General features: G+C 43.0%; 2 protein-coding genes across 3 annotated transcripts; both read right to left on the bottom strand.

Moving 5' to 3' along the window:
- Positions 1-364: 364 nt before the first annotated feature.
- Positions 365-6401, bottom strand: ndor1 (NADPH dependent diflavin oxidoreductase 1). Of its 2 annotated transcripts, none has more exons than XM_085413338.1 (15): positions 6266-6401; positions 5102-5238; positions 4836-4913; positions 4155-4252; positions 3962-4060; positions 3783-3884; positions 3500-3703; positions 3196-3323; positions 2772-2983; positions 2534-2641; positions 2334-2448; positions 1866-2012; positions 1657-1775; positions 1431-1525; positions 365-1245 (listed from the first exon to the last, which is right to left on the bottom strand). In XM_085413338.1, the coding sequence occupies exons 2-15, from the start codon at positions 5234-5236 to the stop codon at positions 1101-1103; spliced, it is 1785 nt and encodes a 594-aa protein (XP_085269464.1). In that variant the 5' UTR covers positions 5237-5238; positions 6266-6401; the 3' UTR covers positions 365-1100. The 2 variants fall into 2 exon arrangements, with proteins under 2 accessions (XP_085269464.1, XP_085269465.1); XM_085413339.1 differs by having other exon boundaries at positions 5102-5241; positions 6266-6393.
- Positions 6402-7055: 654 nt separating this feature from the next.
- On the bottom strand, positions 7056-21950 carry lrsam1 (leucine rich repeat and sterile alpha motif containing 1). Its single transcript, XM_085413337.1, has 25 exons — positions 21645-21950; positions 19562-19740; positions 19425-19481; positions 18684-18728; positions 18381-18458; positions 18086-18154; positions 17917-18001; positions 17715-17836; positions 17542-17632; positions 15572-15681; positions 15422-15451; positions 14559-14681; positions 14276-14415; positions 14138-14182; positions 13528-13598; positions 13148-13247; positions 12970-13057; positions 12801-12875; positions 12401-12481; positions 11414-11509; positions 10395-10493; positions 10184-10315; positions 9499-9565; positions 9143-9357; positions 7056-8307 (listed from the first exon to the last, which is right to left on the bottom strand). Exons 2-25 carry the CDS (start codon positions 19631-19633, stop codon positions 8185-8187), a joined length of 2214 nt encoding a protein of 737 aa, XP_085269463.1. The 5' UTR covers positions 19634-19740; positions 21645-21950; the 3' UTR covers positions 7056-8184.
- Positions 21951-22676: the final 726 nt, after the last annotated feature.

The following is a 22676-nucleotide window of genomic DNA, read 5'->3' as shown; positions in this document are numbered from 1 at the left end:
GTATGAATTATTAATTTTCAGGAAGAAACCAGAAACAAAAACACTCTGGAGGAGTTTTCAGATCCAGACAGTTTATTGTGACGTATTTTACTGAATGCTTATAGCTTCATTTAAGAGTTTAGGACCTCACTGACGTACTTTAAGGCAACACTGTTTACTTGGTTTTACTTTCTGGTCAACACACTTAATAAAGCTCAAGAAAGGCAATAAATACTTCACAGATTACCATTATAACTCCTGTTCAGGAGGAATGAACATGCCCTTTATCTGCAGTGCATACAGTTCTCAAAGGGTTTATCTGACTAAAAGTTCACGCCAAATGATTTCATACAGGTTAGATGCAATCAGGCAAACTGATGTGATGAAATATTGTGATCACCACCTGCTGAGATTCTCCTGATGTCACAGACGATCAGAAATGGAGGCAGGAAGGAGGAGAAGAGCGACTTGTTCCTTAAACTGTTTCTGTAACTTGATTCCAGTTGTGAGATGCAATCCTCTCTGTCCCTGTTATTGGGTAATATTCAGTGATGCTGTACACCAGAGACTGTGTGGTGACTACAGTACTCTTCCACAGAAAAAGCTAAAAACTATTGGGTACGTCGTTCACGGATCAGGGTTTAGATCTTCTACTGCTTGACTTTAAAATGATTCATATGTTGGGGGATCAGTGAGGTTTTTCATCATGACCTCCAGAGACTTCTCATGAATGAAAGTGTAGGAAGCACCAGATTTGGTTTGGGTTTCCACAGCAGGCCAACGCAGTAGAAAGAATTAAGGAAACTGGTCCAATGATCTACTGCAGCACATCTCTGCGGCTGCGTCACAATAACAGTCGACTTAGCTCAAAGCAAAGCAGCCTGTTCAGGTTTTTAAAGTAGTGTGTAGAAAATATGCAGATGAAGCTAAAGCCCAACCCTAAAAGCATCCAAACCCACAAACAGAGCCAAAGTGTGAACTTTCTGTGGGGTGAAATGATCTCGTTCTATGAAGAGAGCGTCAAACAGAGACTTTTGGTTATTCTTTCATTTGTTGGAATAAGTTGATTCTGACAGCTGGACGGATCCCAGTGTAGTCAAAAGGTTGTTGGGGCCGAGCGATCACGACCAGGTCTCGCTCTGAAACCGACCCGTCTTCTCCATGGTCGCCAGCATCTGCTCGGCTTCTTCAGCGGACACACCTCCCGCCTGCTGGAACGCCTCTTTGAGGGCGTCGCACACACTGGCTGGCATCTGTTTAGCGTTGCTGCACGGAAACACAAAGAAGACCTGAAGTTTAGTTAAAGAAGAATCAAAACTAGCTTCCAGATGTGATCCTTAGACAATAAAAGACCAGGGTTTTTGTTTTGTCCCAGAATTGTATTTTAAACTCTACAACCTGAGTTTCAGTGGGGGAGGTTATCAGCGGCAGCTTCGAGGCCTCAGACTCACCCAGCGATGTAAAAACAGGCGTTTTTATTGGCGATCAGGTCCCACAGGAGCTCACCATTGTCCCTCACACGGTGCTGCACATACACCTTTGCCTCCTGAACAAACACAATAATGCTTGAAGGTCAAAACCTACCGAACTCCTGGACACTGGAAGTTTGATCATCTCCCATTTGCTGTTGTTCATATTGGTGATTATTTACAGGGTTAACAGGAGCGTGTTTCTGACCTGGTCTCGAGAGAAGGCCGTGAAGAGGGTGAGGAATCCAGCCTCCATCATCTCCTCCCACTCTGTGCTGAAGTAGAAGTCTTTGGACTTGGAGCGGCAGCCGAAGAAGAGGACGTTAGCTGCCGTGCAGGAAGAGGATGAAGAGGCGTGTCGTCACGTGAGCTCTGAGAGACTGTGGAGCGATTGGGAAATGTAATCAGATATCTCACCAGTTCTCCCCTCAGCGGTCCTCTCCTGTAACACCGATCTGAAGGGGGCCACTCCTGTTCCAGGTCCCACCATGATCACCGGGGTCTCCTTGTCTGAGGGGAACTTCAGACTTCCCTTCTTCACCCACAAAGGCACATACACATCGCCTGGGACACAGATTAGGAAAACATTTAAATTCTTTAATTAGACTGACTTATTAATCCGATCTAATTATTTAAAGTTCTTCAGGATTTCAGCTGAACTTTATTTAATGAAGACTATCCTATACCACAAGTAGTTTCAGGGTTACATTGCATGAGGTTTGTTCAAAATTAGAGCTTTGTATCCAAAATGAATTTTAAAAAGAGTCGTCATTTGATGCCAGTTCACTGCTGGAATTTGATTAATCAGCCCTAATCTAATCATCAGTGTATGTAGGTGGCTGCTAACAGTTACGGTGAGCATATGCTACAGATAAGGTGGAGTACCTTGTGCAGGATCCAGAGAGGCTAACCAGGAGGAGCAGAGGCCTTTTCGAGGTTTATACAGTTTGGTTTTGTAGCAAACAACAGCAACCAGGACCTGAATCCTGTTTGGGTGGGCCTGCAGGCAGACCACATCTTTACAGTGACGGCTATAACGCTAAAATATAAATACTTTTTAAATCTAATAAAGAAGGATGATCTACCCGCAGAGAGGAGGCGATGGAGAAGGAGCGAGGCTGGATCTCAGGGAAAAGCTCCAGGAGATAGTCCACTTTGAGTTCTGCTGTGGTGTGAGGGAAATCTGCCAGGACCTGCAGCAACAAGGAGCAGATCGGAGGTAAAACGCAGATGAAGACAGATTTATTTATTACACAGGTCTGAATCCTGTTTGGGTTTAATAATTGCAAAATTGCTTCTAAGCTCCACCTCTTCGACCGTTACCTCCAGCATGGTGCGTCGGGGTCGGTTGCAGTAGTTATGCAGCTCATCCTGGCCCGCCGCTGAGCTGAACTCGGCCAGCTTCTCCTGCTCCAGCTCGTTGGTGGCGAAGGTGGACAGCAGCTCGAAGAAGGAGCGGCGAGGCACAGCGGCGATATCCAGGTAACTCTCCACCAGGTGGCGCACCGTGCAGGGCTGAGGAAGCCTGGCTGGGACTGAAAGATAGACTCAGACTGATCAGTGATTGTCTTAAAATTATTTCCAAGCTGCTTTTAAATGAAAACAGTGAGGTCACTATAGCTACCTCGATCTTTTATATACAGATTATAGATCTGACTAAGAGTCATTAAAACATTCAGAGGTCAGATTTATTCAAAGGAAAGGAAGTGCATTGATAGGAAGGGATATTTATGAAACAGGGACTGACCTGCAGTGTTGTCTGTGGGGCTGAGAGTGAACCGGGTCTCTGGGTCCAATTTCAGCAGCTGGCAGAACTGCTGCACATCCTCAGGGGCGTTACATGGGCGCATCATCACCACGTCACCGGCAGCAAACCTGGAGGACAGCAACACAGCTGGAGATGGCGGCAGACCAACGAGGCTTACTGCTTTTACTTAAATACTGAAACTCAGGGTCGTATTCAGAGCAGATTCTGCTCCAAACAAGGCGTTTCAGGACAAAAAAACCATGCAGGTCTGAAAAGTAATCTTCAGGGGATCAAGGTTACGTACTCAATGTTGGACCCAGTGACGTCTAACTCAATGTGCCTGACGTCCTGGAAGTGCGACGGCTCCGTCACCCTCCTGTTGAACACCATTCTGGCAGGAAATGGGTGAGACTGGGAGGGGACAGTTTGATCCATGGGAATCCTCAGCTGGACCTCCTCCTTCTCTTGCATGTCGTCCAGGAAGTGGAACGTGTAGGTTGGAGGAAGTCTGTCGCAAAAAAGACAGAACAAACCTATAAATTAAACGTACGCTTTCTGAGAGAGGGACACATGGAGCAGATACTCACGGCTCGTCTTCCCTCAGCGGCATCATGCCGGACAGAGTCGGGTAAAGAGTCGACACTTTCCCCCAAAACGAAGCAAACCAGGGGTCGATCACAGCGTCCGCTCTGCGTCAAACACACCGTCAGCTCAGCACACGCGCAACAAACCCTCCGCCATGTTCATGTTTACACTTGTCTCTTACCCGAGGTCATGCTGGTCATCAGCCAGCCCCACGGGCAGCAGCACGCAGGCACCGAGCTGCAGGAGGCGCTTATGAAGCTTCTTGGCCACAAAGTTGAACCTGCGGTGCACACAACGTGCACAGGCTTTAACAAAAACCAGACGAGTCACTGTAGGCTAATGGTGAGAACAGCGAGCATAAATCCTGGACTGACTTTGGATACGAGGAGTCTCCCAGGCCCAGGATGGCGCAGTCGAGCTGACTCAGAGAGCCGGCAGGTAAAGACTTCTTAAAGAGGAACCGCCAGAAATTCTTAAAACAAAGAACACATGGACGTCTCAGACACAGGTAAAGGTTTTCAAAATATAATTGGCTGTGCATGAAATCTTTTATCATTCTTCAGAAAAACCACAGAGGTTCTCACTGACCCTCAGAATTAGCTTCTTTCTTTAATATAACTTCACTACATTTAATGAAGCCATACAACACTTTACCTTCATATTGATAAGTCCAGGAGAAATCCACCTGTTATGTCCGACGCTACTGACGCTACTGATAGTGTACAACAGTTTTAAAAAAGCTTTAATGTCTCTCTCAGCCGAGAATGTGTTTCATGTGTTTCGCGTGAATCTGATCTGATTTTAATCTGAGGATTCGAATCTAATTCACTCTGAAGCTTTGACCATGACTGACTGACTCAAAAACCTTATGGACAGACCTCAAAGATCCTTACATTTAGCAGGATGAAGAGGGGAAACACTCTAAACTTTGAAAAGGAAAACTCTTGGTTAATTTCAAACTGGAAAGACTTGAAGTAAAAAGGTAATTGTGCTTAAAAATAATATTTCCTTTTTGGAAGGTCACCTTTCACTCTTCCAGTTTTCATTTTTCTTACCTTCATGTTGTCGGGAGGATCTCCCTGACCAGTAGTGGAGCAAACAAAGACGACCAGAGACTCGGTGATCAGGTTGGCCTGTTTGATGGGAGGAAAAAGGCACGCTGTGAGGTTGAGGAGGAGTACTCAGGAGCAGCTCTGGGACTAAAGTTGGGTATAAACATGTGAAACACCGACTGTGACCCCACAGTTATTCCACATTTATCGAGTCACAGCTCTGAAAACTTTAACACCCCCCCCTTATTTTTGAATAAGGTCTTACGCACCACATTGTAGTCGTCCAGTGGCATCACTCGGACCCGCAGCCGCCGTCTCTGTGCCTGCCGGGCAAGCCTCTGTGCCGTGTCCTGAGCTGTCCCGGTCTGACTCCCGTACAGAACGAGCAGGGCAGGATTTGACATGACTGCTGACAGAAACACAAGAACAGAAACTCATCATGTTTTGGATACAAAAAAGCCTCAGGGACTAAATTAAACATGGAGCAAAGAGTTTGATTCTCTCTGAGCCACTCAGCATGCAGTCCCACAGCAGGAGTTAGGACACGTGTGGCTCATTCAGGCTAAGACCCTGGTAAACTCGCTCCTGGCTCATGTGACACAGCCACTTATTTTCCTCTTAACTGGCCCCAGATGGGGACTCAGGTTCAGTTTTCCTTGGGTGACCCAGGCAGTGGCGAAGTTCCCAGATGTGACAGTGATAGAGTTTCACTGTCATGGTTAATAACCCAGAGTTTATTGGACAGGAAGCTGCATTTGTTCAGCTGCCTGCTGTGTACATGTAAACAGATGAAGTTCTGAATGAATGTTTTGGTGAAACAAAGATGATGCTCGACTCTGGCGCAGAATAAAGTTTTATCTATTCTATAATAGATACTAGACGAAAACAGTGCCCATAAACAGAAGACTCGAAACCAATAAACGTAAAGCAGAGCTCTGCTGTTAGTTTTCAGTAAAAACAATCAATTAAACAATACAAACCATAACGTGACTTTAATTCTAATCATCTGACTTTCATCCTTATAAGCATGAGACTGTCTTCGCACATGTACACATGTCTGTGTGATAAATACATGCTGACTCGTCAAACAGGAAACGTTGGCTCTGAACACATTGATTAGCAATACTTTCATTTTTCACTCAGAAATATATGTTCCGCATTTCTTTATTTGGGCCACAACAAACCATTTTCCGTGACCAGCAGGTATCTCGGTTACTTTTTACAGTAGATATAATGAAATGAATAAAATATAACAGTTAAACAGTTAAATTAGCAGATGTTCACCTTCACTCAGGACTACATAACTGAGCTGCATGCTAACGTGCTAGAATACTAGCTAACCGACTGATAAAAATCTGATACGCTATTTTACTTATTTATTTATTTTCGTCTATAATTCACATTTATGACCACAAGCAAACAAATCCACTCACCGTCGCTGTCTTCGTCGACAATTACCTAGAAACTTATACAAATGAACAAAATTAACTGGTCATGATGACCCTCAACGCCACACTTTACGGCAGGCACGCTGTGATTAGCTCACAGGCCGATGCTGCGTTCAGAGCCCCGGAGGAAAATCAGAAATAACAAAGTTTACGTAAAAAATTCTTTCACAAGCAACTTCTGCTGTTTATTCTTTATTCTTTCATTTTTGTTAACATTATACTTGATGAAGACATAATTTTCGTTTAAGTATTAATTAATAACAGCTACAAAGTGACTTATTTTTATTGATTTGTCTTAAATTTGAGCCTAAAACATCTTAAAAAAACATATTTTTTTAATTTAATTTCCTGATTCATCCACTATGTAGCTTCATTATGTCTCATTTAAAAATTATATTAGCCTACAGTGCTTAATGTTGTCTTATGTCAAATATCAAACAGTGACTGCTCTGTGTTTGTCTCCACCTCGTGGTCAAGTAAATTTCCTGCAAACCTCCTCACTCCTTCACCTTGAACCACAACAGATGAATATTCTGGAAAAAGTCAGAGACTTTCTTTTTCTTTTTTAAAAATTTCTTTATAGATTATTAATCATTTGATACAGTCTCTGGTATTATGATAAATGGACTGGTTAAAGCACTTCATATGCTGTCACAGGGACTGTCATCTATGGAATAAGAGCACTTTTGTGATTGATCTGATGGTCACTAAACCACTGAAGAAATACAAAATACTCTTTCATAGTCCGAGAAGCAGATTTTGTGCCGAGTTACAGGAAACAAGATTCACACTGAACAAACTGTGAGAACTTTAGATTTTTAATTTCAGTGTCACTCTGTGGAAGAGCCTAGCACACTATGTCCAACATATAATCATTTCAATGTATAGTATAGTGAATAAGTTTAGAAAAGGTGCTGTCACTGAGTGAAAATCCAGAATATTTCAAGGCTGGGCTTAGATCCAGGTAACATCTCTGATCACACTGCTCCAGCCTTCCAACTTCATCAATAGCTCGATAAAATGGAACTCAGGATTTAATCAAATCCAAATGTTATACCCTCAAATCGACGTTAAAGGTCACAGTAAAGGTAGAAAAAGCTCAGAAATGAGTGTGTAGTTGTTTTATAGCTCATGTTTATATACATACACTGTGTTGAGATATCTGCCTGTGTAGTTATAATCAATAAAAAAAAAACACCCACTCTGACCACAGGAAATGACACGTATGGATTTTATATTCATACAGTCTGACGATATCATCACATTGACACTGAGGTGGAATCTCTGACACTGAACAAACTCATGTGGAGTTTTTAAAGGAGAGACTTTACTGAAGCATGCGAGAGGTTAAGAGCACTTGGTAAAATACACCAGCATTAGTGATGCTACACACAGACAGGTGACATTTGTTACATGGTACAGGTGAAACAGATGGACGAAAGGAAAAGCAGCAGTAAGAGGCCGAATCAGAGATGGAAACGATGAGCAATGAGGACAGAAATCTTTAAGGATCACCAGATTATACTGAGTTATTTAAACGTTAAGCTTTAGTTACTACACTAGAATTTAAAAAAAAAATTAAAAAATAAGTCATAGAAAAAGGCACGCATCAGTCATGAAGGCAGTGAACAGTCAGTGAGTGGTGTCATCCACTCGGCTCTTTATATATCACATAAAATAAAAATTACACAACTTAAACAGAACAGACACAAATAAATCCACCAGAGACGACTGGAAACACGTTAAAAAGATCTGAGAATGTCCTTCACAGAATACAGTTTGGTGATTACAGGAAAAGTGGCTCAGCGCTTTAAAAACCCACTAAAAGCTTCTCGACACGACACAGCAGCAGCTTCATCGTCATGCATAAATAGCTGAAAGTGACAGTTGTGAGGGAAGAGGGTCTAGTTGTGGTAGAGGCGTATGCGCTGGGATATGTTGGCCCGGCACAGAGGGCAGTTCTGCAGGGCATCGCTACACACCTGACAGCAGCACACATGACCACACGGCAGGAAGATCACCTGAGACTGCAGAGACAGGAGAGACAGTGAGTAATCTGAACTTTGAAGCCATCTTTCAGGCTGTCCTGGTTCTCACCATCTTGAATGAGCCATCAGCACTTCCTGTTTCCTCTGCACCCATGCAGGTGGAGACTGTTATTACCAAAATACTTAACAGTGGAAAAAACGTAAAAACTAACACCTCTCATGCCAAAAACTGCAGTTCCTCTAGTGGCCACACAAGGCTCCAAAAGCGTGTCAGTCCCATTGGATCTTATCTGAAGAACAGTTTGCATTAATAGGGGCGTGGCCTCTTTGACAGACAGGTGGATGGCCACACAGGCAGTGTAGCTGCTTGGCTTCACCTCAGCTAACTGGAGTCCCTGAACTGGACCTCAGGACCATGTTTGTGCTGTTGGAGCCTTTTCAGTGCAGTTAGCCAATAATAGGGCTGCTGTGAGGATGCTGTACCAACAGACTGACCGAGAAGCCTGAGCTCCAGTTTTGGTGAATAAAACTTGTTAAGTTTTACTGCCATTTAAGATCAGATCAGAAATGAGGGGGAAAAAAAAAAATCAGAAAATCCAGGTTTCAGAGCACAATGGTTCAGCGTTCATCCTGATAACACCTCCTCCTCATTTCTAATGCATTAATGCTCCCAGCAGCAACACTTGTACTAAACCTCAGTAAATCATGTTTGTATAACTGAGATCATGCCTGTCAGTCAAACTTGTCACTTTGCCCCTTTATTAAAACCCCAAACAGTTTTTTATGCTAAAAACGTGTTTTCTGCTCTCAAATCTGACATCTGATCTTATAATCTCATTGAGACTAAACTCATGACCATTTTAGCATTTCTTACCCCGGTCTCCATGCAGACCACACAGTCTGAGCTTCCCGGCCCTTCCACAGGGGTAGGTGCTGACGGGGTGACGGGGGTCCCCGGGGTCCCCGGGGTGAGTGGTGGGCTGGGCATTTGGATGTTTGAGGTGCTGGGAAAGAACGGAGGCGGGGAAGGAGATGGCGCAGAGGGGGTGACTTCCACTTCCGCCTCCTGCTTGGTGACTTTACAAGGTCCTGTAGAGGAGGAAACGGATCACGTCACTTTCCACATGCTAAACACTGAAAATCTAACATCTCTGTCCCATTAAACAGTTGCAGTGTGTCAGTGTTACAATGTGACTAACGCTCAGCTGTGGTGTGATGTGTGGACTGTACCTTGAGGCTGGCGTTCCCGGGCCCAGTTCAGAAGAGCTTTCTGGATTCCTGCTTCACTGATGCCCAACTGAAAACAAAGAATTCCATAAAGCTGATGATTTCATAAACCTGGATGTGACATGGCACCATGGATCCAAAAAAACAAAGCTTTAAAAGTTACACTGAGATTATCTTTAAATGCAACATGATCCAGTTGGAGAATAGAAACCTGCAGATGGCTATGTCAGCTACTCAGTGACGAAGGTGAATCAAGACACCATTCACCTTCAGAGTAGAGACCATCAAAACAGCACCTCCCTGTTTTTCTAATTTTACCCGATTTATGAAAATAACAACATCAAATGTATAGTTTAGTCTGATCTGTCAAAAGTAAGAATCTGTCCAAAACACTGCTGGATCCAGAGCCAGGCTGAGCCCTGTCTCTGGTAACAATCTCATCTTTAATATTCAATAAGGCAGAAGTAGTAACTAAATAATGGAGTGAAATAAACCAATTTTCTGTTTCATTACGCTGGAGATTGATTATTTGATGTTGATGTTCATACAGATGCTGGTGCAGAAACTAGACCTGGGCCAATCAAATGGCTTCCAGTTAATATGACAGATAATCAAGATAAACATTTTAAAAAATAAAAACAAAAAACAAATCGAGCAGCCCAGACAGAAACTTGCGCTGCAGACGCACCTTCTTGAGGTCGGAGGAGCTCATGTGGTGAAGCGCCTCGGTCGTCACTCGATGATGAGCCAGGATGGGCAGGTAGTGCTGAGCGGACAGTTTGCACAGCAAGTTCACCAGCTCCTTCTCCACACCCGCTTCCTGCAGAGAGATTACAGCTTTAGGTGGGATGCCACACTCTGTTTCCAGATGTTGCAGATGTTCATCTGTGCTATGTAACCTGCATGCGGAGTGACAGCGGCTTAGCGTCCAGCAGCCTCTGGTACTGGATCATCCAGTAGTTCTGCTGGTTGGACTCAGACTTCAGCTCCATCTCAGCCTGAAAAACACAACATGGGTTTTTGTTTATCCTCAGAACAGGAAACACAAACTCTACAAACAGGTATAAAGTTTATTTATAAAGTAGTTTTCATAGACATCTGGTCACAAAGCCATCATAACAACAAAAGGAATAAAAACATTAAAATATAATAGAAAATTAAAATGCATTTAATTGCAATACAAAATGTAAAAGTTAAAACTGAATAAAAGAAAAGAAACCAGAAATGTATTTGAAAGAAACAGGATTGTGAAACTGATTTTTCATGAGAGTTGAAGCTCAAAGAAGAATCAAATATAATGAAAAGATCACGAACGCTGGACTTGTGAGAAGGTAGAAAGAGTTTGACTGACATTTATATAGTTCAGGAGGATCAATAATCACACAATACCCAATCAAGATCATTGATGGAGAGATAGTGCGAGATAAACGGTTATCTGTTCATCCGCTAAGGCTTAAAAGACGCACACAGCAGAATGTCATCAGTATAGAAATGATTAAAAAAATGTCAGAAAATGACTGAATGACACCACATAAAGGAAGGATGTACAAAGCAAATTCTATTGGATTCAGCACCGAGAGTTGTGGAACTTCTTCATCTTATACTGGGACTTGCAAGACCTGCAGCCTTCATCATCTCTCTGAAACAACCTGTTTGAGCTCCTCCCCCTTTAGGCCAACTTTCTTCTGACTGGCTGCCTCTCACAAACAGAGGGTACAAGTTGACTATGCTGAGCCCATTCTGTTTCAGGTCACTATATGAAACGGAGTACTAAGAGTAGACCAAAGCCTTGCTGTATGGAAGCTGACCTCATTATTTGAACCTTAATGTTTAATATGAACACCCACCACAGGAAGTGGAGAAACATGACAGGAAATTAGGAGAAGAAGAACAAAACCGCCACGAGATAATTCCTCACCAGAACCTGCAGCAGCTCCTGCTCTCGCTGGTCTCTCTGCTTCAGCAGCTGCTGCAACATGTCGCTGAGCGCCGTGCGCTGCTCCACCAGAACTTCCTGCACACAAACACACACAAATGGAGTGACGTTACACACACATCATTATCAGCTGTGGGCAGTCAATGTTTGTTAGTACTAAGGTTTATTTATTCAACATTACAAAAACTTAAATTTAAATATTACACAAAAAAAAATTGGATATCAAATTCAAAAGGCCATGCAGGACTCGAGTGCAATGTTATAATAAAATACCATAGAAAAAATGCAGTGTGACTCCATCGTTAAAAATAAGTAAATAAAAAAGAACTAATATGAATGAGTTAATATGAATCTTTTCCTCCGCACCAAAGCAGACAGCAGTACAACCAACAGCAGTCGCATAAAGTAGCAGCACACACGTGACTATACACAGCAAAAATACACAACATGAAACAGTTTCATCAGTTTACTTTTGTCAGCATAAATCACACCGTTTGAGCTGTACTGTATTAAAAGCTGTCTGCTGCTGACAGAGAGGTGGTCCTGAGGAGGTGCAGAGCAGTTCATCACCATGTCATCAGCATAAAATCCAAGTTTGTACTTGTCTTATATGACTGAAATTATTTACATATAAAATAAATAGCAGTGGTCCCAGAACTGAACCTTGGGGAACACCTTTTTAGTCTTGCGTTTGTTTGTTTTTTGATAACCCTGCATTGACAGTTCTTTGCATTTTTATTGATCGCAGCTCGATCAGTTAAAAGGACTGTCTAATGTTGGCTGCTGTTTTGCTTTTAAGCTTTCTTCCTGAAACCTCACTGGTAGCCAGTTAAAACCTTAACAGTTTGTTTACTGTAGTTGCCTCTGTCACTCGTTTTAAGTCGCACATTTAAAGCTGCTGCCATGAAGCGATGACATGGAAGTGAAAATAAACATGGGAGGGCAAACAAAGAAGGCGGTGACACCCACCTGCAGGTTCTCAGCATCCAGATTGCGTCTTTTAATCTCCAGTTTAGTCAGCTGCATTAACTCACCCTCTATGAGATGGATCTGAGGGACAGTGGAGAAGCAGACATGAGGCAAGCAAGGAGAGGGGACATGCTGCCGAGGCTATAATAATCTATGAGAAGCAACTTAAACTGGACATCTTCATTACTGTTAGGATGAGTAAGATGAATCTGATTATGAGCAGATTGTGGGAAAAAGTAAAATGACGTTAATGCCCAGTGTCTTTTCATTTTCAGCTATTTTTTTTTCCTTAGACTTGAATTAACTGAGTTTTTTGGACCTCTGGCAGAAACGAGCTGTAAAAACAAAACAAAGCAAAATAAAAAAACAAATAAAAAAACAATGATGCATCGTCACCGACCTGGTTACGGATGTACCCATGAACGGCGTCTTTTTGGAGCTGCAGCGCCTGGAATGCTGCCTTCTGCATCTCCTCCTGCAAAGACAACCATTCAAGGCAGGTCACCGAGGTGGGTTACCGAGTCCAGCAGCTTTAAACAGAGTGGGGGTTTGATTTCTACTCATCCTACCTCCTGTAAGATCTGGGCGATAGCTTTGGACTTGTCCAGAACTTGGAGGCACAGCATCTTGTCAAACTTCCTGTCTAAATTCTCTAAACTGTTACATAAGGAGAAGAGATTACAACATCTTTCCAAAAGCTGTCACAGGTCTCCCTGTTTATGGTTTGTGTATATGTGTGTTTCTGACCTCCTGCAGGCCTCAGTGACCAGGCTCTGTCTGCGGTAGTCACTGGCCTCCTGGAGGAGGCTCATGGCGCAGCTGTCAGACAGCATCTTCTGCATGGCCGCTAAAAACAGAGAGCAAGGAGAGGGGAAGAAAACACCACATGAGGAGCATGCTAGCTACGTTTTTGTCTTTTCCAGCTCTATGTTTTCATTCTTAGAGTAGCTTTGCATGATTCAGACTTCAAAATAATCCTTCTTTATCTCACACTTTAAGTATCAACTTTCCATACCTGAGATGACCATATTAGGGAGATCCCCTCTCTATGATATCATACAGAGCCAGAGTAGAAAAAACTGAGTAAAATTATGTGTTTTAATGCCTGAATGAGACAAGCTCTATACCTGCCACCTCCTTCTTCCTCAGTGAGTTAGCTTCTTCCTGCGTGATGGTGGTCAGATGTTCCATACGGATCCTGAGGGGAAAACATTTTGTTTCAGCATTTCACTGCAGACTTACAGGAACTTTCTATAACTTCCTGTGTTTAAAACGGCTAAGTCCTAAACAGGATGTGAAGAAACAATCACTGTGACTTTATCAACAAAACATCTTTGTAATGTGTTGACAAGATATCAACTGAAGTCCAACTAGGACCACGCTGTACCCTCATGAAATATCTCACACAACTACCAGCACCTCCATCACAATACAGCATCACCACTGGCTTTGATGGAGTCAGATTCCAGACAGGAGCAACGCAGCAACTCACGATCTGTATTCCATTAAGATCAGAATATGAAAATCAAGCCCTCCAAACTGGTTTGTAAAGTGTTCTTTTGTCCTGCTGTTATTTTTTTTTTTACCCTCCCATCCCTGAAAGCACTTTATGCATCTCCTTCACAAAGTGCTCCAGAAATAGACAGCTAAGTGGGAAACAATTGGATGAGTGCTGCTGTGTTGTAGAGTCTTATTTCTCTTCCCTGTGTGTTATGGATCATTGGTCAGAACACTCACCGATCCTCCTCCATGGCTTGGAGGAACTCTGCACTCTTTTTCTGCCTGCAAGGATGAAGGTGAACACACTGCAGTTAGCACAGACTCATCAGTGGAGACGCCATATTTAAAGTATCCGCAGAAACCCCTCCTTCAGACCTGTTGTTGTCCATCAGCAGGCTGCTGATGCGACTGCTGATGTTGTCTTCAGCTTGTCTGACTTTCTCCAGCACCAGTTGCCTCTCAGCCTCCTGAGCTCTCTGCTGCTTGCTGACGCCCTGCTCCACCCTCTCCTGCTCCTAAAAGGCACACACAGCATATAAAACAGGCAATTTTAGGAATTACACACAGAATCATCATCATCAGGGATGATTCGGTGTTAACAGAAAGAAGGAGCTGACAATTAAACCTATCAAGAAGACTTCTGGGCGGTTGTTATTACCTGTCGGACTGAGTTGAGGATGTTCTCCTTGTTGGAGTTTTTCATCATTACAAGCTGGGTATGCTCCCTTTGCTTCTCCTCCAGGTGCTTCTCGAAGGCCAACTTCTCCTGCTGCTTCTGCTCCTGCAGGACATACAAACCAGTCAGAAAACTTTCAAACTTCAGCTGCTCAAACACAGGTTTCACTTTATTCAGCTCATGTAAAAATAATGCAACACCTCTGAACAGAAAGCCTTATCTGCAGATTCTCAGCCCTCTAAATAATAACTACTGCTACAGTCTGCAGCCAGTTTCCACAATAATAAGCTAAAAAAAAAAAAAAAAATTCTGTGGGGACAGAACAAGAAATTGTAATAAGAACAAATAAAATAAGAATATTTAATTTCACTGAAACAATTAAAACACAAAAAAGCAGCAAAGGAACTACAAAACTTATCAGAGTCTAGAAATGGAAATTAAACTGGGACCTAAAATCGAACCTTGTGGTGCACCACAGTAACGCTTCAGTTGAGAAGTTGGTGGTCAAAAAAGTTATTTTCAGAAGACAGCAGGAAATCAGATACGTGTACTGTCCTTTATGGCACCTCGTGTTTGAAACTGACCGAAAAAAATTACATCAAAACTGCTCTCTGCTAGGAGAAGGGCTTTTGTTCTCTTTGTGTAATGTACTCAAAAGTTCGGTAAAAGCTAGTAGTTGTGTTGAAAGATGTGCTATAACTTTGTTCTTCACCCTGGTGTTGCAGAAAAACGACACAGGAAATATTAAAGAAAACTTGTATGCCTGAAAGAAGTAGAAAAGGTACTAGATAAAACTAAGATATTAAAAGATGTTGAAGAAAAATGAGGAATGTCTTGTCACCAACCTTTCTCTTCTCGTAGTCACTAAATTTGTTCTGCAACAGAAAAAGAGGAAACACTGAAAGACACTTGTAGTATCTCACACAGAAATCCATAAACGTATCAAAGAAGCTGGTGTTCGTGTCCTCTACACACTCCACAAGAGAAAGCTGTACCTGCCAGGCCTCATCCAACCCATCCAGGCAGTCGGAGCTCTGCCTGCCGCCGTCGCTCTCCAGCACCGGCAGGAGGTACTGAGAGGGTGGGCAGTACTCCTCTCCCAGCTCTGGAAAGCAAACCAACCAACCAGTCAATTCACCTTCATGCTGCCCAAACCACAACAATCATACAGCACATTTTTAGTTTACACCGTGATGTGACACAGAGAAGCCTAGATATTAAAACTTCTAACTTGTGCCAAAACAACAGTTTTGGTCTCTATAGATGGGTTCCACCTTAATAACTGCTGTTCATTAACCAGGAGGGCATATGCAGGTCTTTTGAGTTCATAAGCCTCCTGATGCTACGGTCAGCAAAGTGTACAATGCTGTTAAAGTGGTGGAGCTGCAGGCTGGACCAGGAATTCTCACGGCCTGATTAAAACAACATGAGGTAATGCCAAGATGAAAGTCGCTGCCTCAGCAGAAGTAACCGCACACATACGAGAGAGGGAGAAGTGAAACAGTAAAAATACACATGCATGTTCTGATTTCAGATTCAGTGTCTGTGTTCGTGTCAAATCTGTGAATTTTACTGAACTCTTTGTAGAATTTATTGCCGTTTGTTTAGAGTAACTCTGTTGTGGAAGACCTGAAGCTTTTTTTTTTTTTCCTTTTTTTGCCTTTTTCAGCTTTATTGACAGGAAAGCGGAAGGAGAAAGAGAGGGGATGACATGCGGCTAAGAGCCACGGGTTTGTTTCGAACCTGGGCCGGCCACTCTCAGCCATATCTCTCGTATGGCATGTGACCGCCCGCTCAACGCACTGAGCTAAACCGGTGTCCCGGACCTTAAGCTCATCTGATGTTTTTCTACAACATTTCTTTTATATGCAATATATTGTAAGCATCTGAAATCTTTAAACTAATTATTCACGTTCCATTCATGTACAACACCATCAGTTCAAAGACAAAGTCATAGCTTTGTCTCTTTTTCTGTGACAGGAAGTTAAAAACATGCAGACCGGGCACCCAAAGCCAACCGATATGATCGAGGTGTAAACCACATTCACACAGACGTGCTGACGCTAACTAGCGAAGGAAGAAGTCTACTGCTGCCAGAGCTGCTAACATTAGCCACACTCGGCTCATATCACGTTTACATGAACGTGCTGTTACACCAAAGGCTGCACAGTTCCTGCACTATTTAAAAATATCAAAGTTTTTCCTTTTAAGACCTTTTTTAAGACGTAGTAAATAAGAACTAACACAGAGTCGTGTGGAAAAAAATGTTGTATTTTTAACCCTTTTTTAAATCCTTTTTTTTAAACCAGTTTTTTTCTTTATACTGGAAATTAGAAACAAACTCCCTGCTATCTTTCCTTTTTTTCTGTGCACTTCTGCATTTTGAACCGAACAACAAATCAGCATCATCATCTGCTTACCTCATCTGTGACGCGGCACGGGAAAACACAGAAAGACCAACATTTTCATTTCTTGTTTCCTCAAATTTAAAATTTCAAGATTAATGTGTAAAAACAGATTGATTTATTTATCATTATTTATTTTCTATGAATTCTGAACAGACTGTGCCTTTTTTATTATTATTGTATCACTGATGCAAATAGATAAATACTCACTTGAAGCATGTTTAGAAAAGATTAAACTTCTGATAAAAACTTCACTGTTGTTACAAGAAACCATCAATCGATTACAATTTAGTCTGCGTCATCGCCACAGGCTCATTATTTCCAACACAGCAAAGAAGCATCAGCATCTGCGCCCTATGTGGTAAATCTAAGGAGCTACTAAATCTCAGTGAGCCAGTAGGAAAGGCAGCAATCAACAGAATTCTCACCTACAGTTTGAGGAAATAAGACATTTTAAGATTAATTTTCTTGACTGTGATCTCAGACAGGAACCCTGTAGGTTTACGTTTTTCTGCCGTTAATCAACAAATAAATGAGTGACCACGAGCGGCAAATCCTACCCGTGCACAGGAAGCGTTGGATGCTCTCTGTTCCCTCTGTGCACACAGACGAAGGTGGGAAGGACATCATGGCAGCATCAAGGCTAAAACTCTGTCACAGAAACACACACACACTTATAAAACACCAGTTTGTTTTCAGCCTTCCTGTAGGTCTGAATCAGTGGACACCTCACCTCTAAGGTGCGGATGTAGGCCAGCGCTTTGGGAAGCGTCACAATGTTGTTGTCACTCACATCGAGTGTCCGCAGGCTGCTCAGAGAACCAGCAGAGGACGGCAGCTCAGTGAGGCAGTTTCCTGTTAGAGAAAAAGAAAATACACAACTAGCTTCTTGTGACTCATCTCGCTTCAGAGCAAGCAAGCAGGAAGCATCGTACCCTTTAAATTAAGAGTCTGCAGGAGGCACAGGTTCCCGATGGAATCTGGCAGGGCCTTCAAACGGTTCTTCTCCACATTCAGGATCTGACAGAAGAAGAAAGACCGCAGGTGGATGCTGACGACATTTATTCACACTTACTTCCCGTATAACTGGAGAGCAGGCTTTACCTGCAGCGCCGTCAGTTTCCCGATGTCCTCTGGCAGAGAGGTGAGTTTGTTCTCATGCAGGTCTAAAACCTTCGGAGGGTCACAGGAGGGTTTTCTCAGAAAATAAATCCAGCACTAACATCTGCATGCTAACTCTAACAAACTCTAAGGTAACACAGAGTTAAAAACGATGATGAGCTATGAGCCTCAAGCTGAGGTACACATTCGAAATGCAGTACGTTTAAAAACAAAAAACGAGAGAAACACCATCACCTATGAAGAGGATATGATGATGTCACAGGGTCCCAGGGCTTACCTTTAATGTAATGAGGGTGCTGATGTCAATGCCTTTGGGCAACAGATGCCGCAGCTCGTTGTTGTGGAGGATAAGTACCTGAATGAAAGAAACAGAGGTAACATTTTCATTGCTCTATCTGCTGTTAGTCTGTGAGGGTTGGCCAGTCAGAAGAGAGATAGCTAAAAAGAGGAGGAGCTAAAGCACTAGTTGAAGCTCTAAGTTCTGGAGTCTGAGGAATATTGTGTGTGAGATTTTTTGCAGAAACTCTTCACTGAGTAAATAAATATCAAACCACTTAAAAGCTCTGCAACTCTGTCTCACCTTCTTATGAAGCACTTTGCTGATGGAAAAGGCACTCGAGGGGGCCTGTGATGTAACACACGAAAACATTAGCTGTAGCCAGCACAATTTAATCACATCTTAGTCAATCTCAGGAAAAAAAATGGGATAAAAGACTCAAAGAAAAGAATGAAAGAAAAATGCTGTTCTGTTGATGGTGGCACAGCTGGAAGTAATCTCTCAGCAAAAATAGCAATAATAAAAACACAGTTTAGCTCCAACTTGGCTTTTTTTTTTTTTTTTTAATAGAAGTCGAAAACTGCTAACTAATCGATTCACATTGTGACTCATTAGTGCTCCCACTAATGACTCCCTGCTCTCTTCCATTTCTCTTCTGTTTGCAGAGTTTTTCCTTTGTTTAGGATAGATTAGGACTTTTTTGTCATAACACATGTATAAATATATAAAATATATATGCAGGGTAACGAAATACAATTTGCTTCTAATCAGAAGTGCAAGAGCAGTAAGTGCAATAAGAGCAGATTATATACAGATATGGGTAGTATAAAAGGTGGGAATATTGATGAACAGATTATCCACAAATAGGTTAAGTAAACAGATGTTCATATAGCTATACAGAGAGCAAAAATACTAGTAGTTTAGAAGTATTAGTAGTTTGCTAACATAACAGAAAAAGAGAAATAAAGGCTACTGTTACTCATCAGGTTAATGTGTAAACCACAACACGATGGCTGTCAGGGATCAGTGCAGCTTTCCTCTCACCTCTGACAGCCCACAGGCTGAGATGTCCAGGATGTCATCAGCACCAGCTTCCTTAGACTGAGGAGGATAACTAAGAGTAAGCGGGTGGATTTGTGATAGATACGTTAACACTAGCACCAGCAGCTTCTTCTTCTTACCCGGCACAGCTGATACTCGAGTCTCTTCTGGCAGTCCTCGCTGGGCTTCCTCTTCCTGAAGAATAGAGGCATCCTGACCCCAGGTGTTTTCCTTCCTGTTCCCTCCCCCTCCACTCAAACAAGAGTCACACGGAGGTCTGACGGACAGGTTGGACAACCCTGACCACACCACCTGCACTCTAGGAGAAGCAGAGACATGAAAGACTAATCAGATAAATATGAATTTAACTTGTATCACAGAAACACAATAAGCTGTAGTGTGATTACTGAATGATTTAAAGGGAACGATTCCGCTCATTTACAGCACTACATTTTTATCCCGGGACTAAACTATTTATGGTTTAGTTTAGGAGGTATATGAAGCCTTTCAGCTCACTCTCTGTCTGAGACAAGCTGTTTTACCCCTAAAGCCTTCACAAAGCTCTGTGTAGGTGTTAAAGGTGTTTCTGTAACTATGGATTACACTCCTCCTCATCCCACCAGTGTTCAGAGGTGAACAATCGCAGATTTCCAATGTATTCACACAAGTAACGTTATTAATATGTCTATTACAATGCTCAGAGAAATTAGAACACTTAAATCACCCATCCATCCATCCATCCATCCATCGATCTTCATCCGCTTTATCCGAGGCCGGGTCGCGGGGGCAGCAGCCTAAGCAGAGAAGCCCAGACCTCCCTCTCCCCAGCCACCTCCTTCAGCTAGTGAAGGAGGTGGCTGGGGGGGGGGGGGGGGGGACACCCAGCTGGGGGGGACACCAAGGCATTCCCAGGCCAGCCAAAAGATATAATCTCTCCAGCGTGTCATGGGTCTGCCCCGGGGCCTCCTCCCGGTGGGACATGCCTGGAACACCCCACCCAGGGGGCATCCTTGTCAGATGCCCGAACCACCTCAGCTGGCTCCTTTCGATGTGGAGCAGCAGCGGCTCTACTCTGGGCCCCTCCCGGATGGCCGAACTTCTCACCCTATCTCTAAGGGAGAGGCCAGCCACCCTTCAGAGGAAGCTCATTTCCGCCGCTTGTATCCGCGATCTCGTTCTTTCGGTCACTACCCACAGCTCATGGCCATAGGTGAGGGTAGGGATCGACCGGTAAATTGAGAGCTTCGCTTTTACACTCAGCTCCCTCTTCACCATGACGGACCAGTGCAGCGGAGTGCAGCGGCCGCATCACTGCAGCCGCAGCCCCAATCCGTCTGTCGATCTCCGGCTCCCTTCTCCCATCACTCGCGAACAAGACCCCGAGATACTTGAACTCCTCCACTTGGGGCAGGAACTCATCCCTCAGATTTGGAGGTGCTGATCCTCATTCCCGCTGCTTCACACTCGGCTGCGAACCGTTCCAGTGCGAGCTGGAGGCCCCCGCCCGATGAAGCCAACAGAACCACATCATCCGCAAAAAGCAGAGATGAGATTCTGAGACCACCATATATATATAGATGTCTATGAAAAGTAAAATGCCTCAGTGTTTTCACATTCAGACAGTTCAATGTGAATGCGAATGCAGCTGCAGTAAACAGCACGGCCCCTTGGGCTTACACTTACACATTGAAGCAAATGAATACAAATTCAAACTAAAATTACAAAATTATGTTTTACTTTTTAAATTCATAAACAGCTACACTGATTTACATTGTATATAATGGCATTATTTGGTTTATTTATTGACTTATTTGTTTATGAATAGACTTTAAAGACTTGGTTGCTCAGTTCATTCCTAGATGTTTCACAATGACATATGTGATCTGTATGATCGCAGTCACGGGGAGCTTGGTGTATGGATTTTCCCACAGCTGAAGGCCCTTGTGGGTGTGGCTTTGGGGAGGGGAACGGAGGATTACCGTAAACTGACATGACGTTAATCAGTAGAATTAGAAAAAGATAATAAACCTCAGTAGACTTTAAACCTGATGACAACCACCTTTAACCCACCTGTGCTCACCTTTTGACAGCCGACAAGTTCAGCTACACTAAACTGTGCTGACGGATAAGCTAACATGCTAAAAGATAACATTAAACTGTAGCCTGTTGGAGTGTGTCAACAGCAGGAAGTGGAGTCAGAGTAATGTCAGGTTTCAAACTCACCGTGTGATTATTACAGTCTCTCCTATTCTTCGCTGTTCTCAGGATAAAAATGTTTAAAGGAAGCTCCGATGTTCGCTAACATGTGAAGTAGCTGGTCCAGTTAGTCGATTTTAACTATTTAAATCTGAACTCCTCCCCACTTTACCCTCGTAGCTCATAAAAATGAAGCCATACGGTAATATTTCCACTCAGATCGAATGAGGCTGACTGCTGCTAACCTACACGAGCTGATTAATGCAATCAAAACAAACAGTTAACTGCATTTTTCTTCTTCTCCGCCCCGTTACCGGCTCCAGCGTGATAGCAGGAGCCTGTCGCCCCCTATAGTTCACACTGCGCATGTGCACATAAGTCATATCAGGTCGCACTGCCGCTGATATTTCAAAGAGTGGTGTAGACTTCTTATTTTTGCTTTGCTCCCATCTTACTTACTTAATTATAATAACTGAAAATGGTGTTTGATTATGTAGATTTTCAGTCATCCAGTTTAGGGCGGTCTTATGACTCCTATGAATTGCATACCTGGGACCCTCCACCTTTTGTCTTAAAAATGAAGACTCCTCTTGGAGGAGATGTGAAATATCTTTACTAACTTAAACAAGCCCAGGTCCTTTCCTATTTAAAGCTCCCACAAAAAAATTAGTCTGCGCCGAAGATTCAGGCTAAATTTGGCAAAAGGGCATTCAGATCTAAAAACGTTTTTAAACAGCCCGAAGGCTGAAAATGCTGCGTCTGAATATTTGTTACCTCTGTTTTTTGGCCCGATAATTTAGAAAACACGCTCCTTTAAGGTAGTGCAGCTTCTTTGCACTTACCCCGCACGTGAGCACTTTGTCCAGCAGGGGTCGCGCTAGGCACGTTTATGCCACACCGAACGAAGCCCGGCTGTTTGCATGTGGCAGTAATTATAATCTCAGAGGTGTGCTCTTAAAGCATGATGTTTTTGATTGTGGTTTTAAGCCTCACCCTCTCTGCATGCTTTATAACTCCACTGACTAAACACACCTGGTCGGTTTAATAAAAATATTAACA

This window comes from Rhamphochromis longiceps, linkage group LG7 (assembly GCF_057381845.1).
Source record: "Rhamphochromis longiceps isolate RC_006_pf linkage group LG7, R_longiceps_female_GT1.1, whole genome shotgun sequence".
NCBI lineage: Eukaryota > Metazoa > Chordata > Actinopteri > Cichliformes > Cichlidae > Rhamphochromis > Rhamphochromis longiceps.
The sequence above is the reverse complement of the archived record's forward strand: the minus strand, read 5'-3'. Positions and strand labels throughout refer to the sequence as shown.

Excerpts from the sequence above, each read along its gene's own strand:
- lrsam1 (XM_085413337.1), bottom strand. The coding sequence starts at position 19,633 with ATGCCTCTATTCTTCAGGAAGAGGAAGCCCAGCGAGGACTGCCAGAAG. Across the intron at positions 18,729-19,424 it reads CAGCCTGTGGGCTGTCAGAG|GCCCCCTCGAGTGCCTTTTC; the intron begins GTGAGAGGAAAG and ends GTTACATCACAG. Across the intron at positions 8,308-9,142 it reads TGGTCTGCATGGAGACCGGG|TCTCAGGTGATCTTCCTGCC; the intron begins GTAAGAAATGCT and ends CTGTCTCTGCAG.
- ndor1 (XM_085413338.1), bottom strand. The coding sequence starts at position 5,236 with ATGTCAAATCCTGCCCTGCTCGTTCTGTACGGGAGTCAGACCGGGACA. Across the intron at positions 2,984-3,195 it reads CCCCACAGACAACACTGCAG|TCCCAGCCAGGCTTCCTCAG; the intron begins GTCAGTCCCTGT and ends TCTATCTTTCAG. Across the intron at positions 2,449-2,533 it reads CCATCGCCTCCTCTCTGCGG|GCCCACCCAAACAGGATTCA; the intron begins GTAGATCATCCT and ends GTCTGCCTGCAG.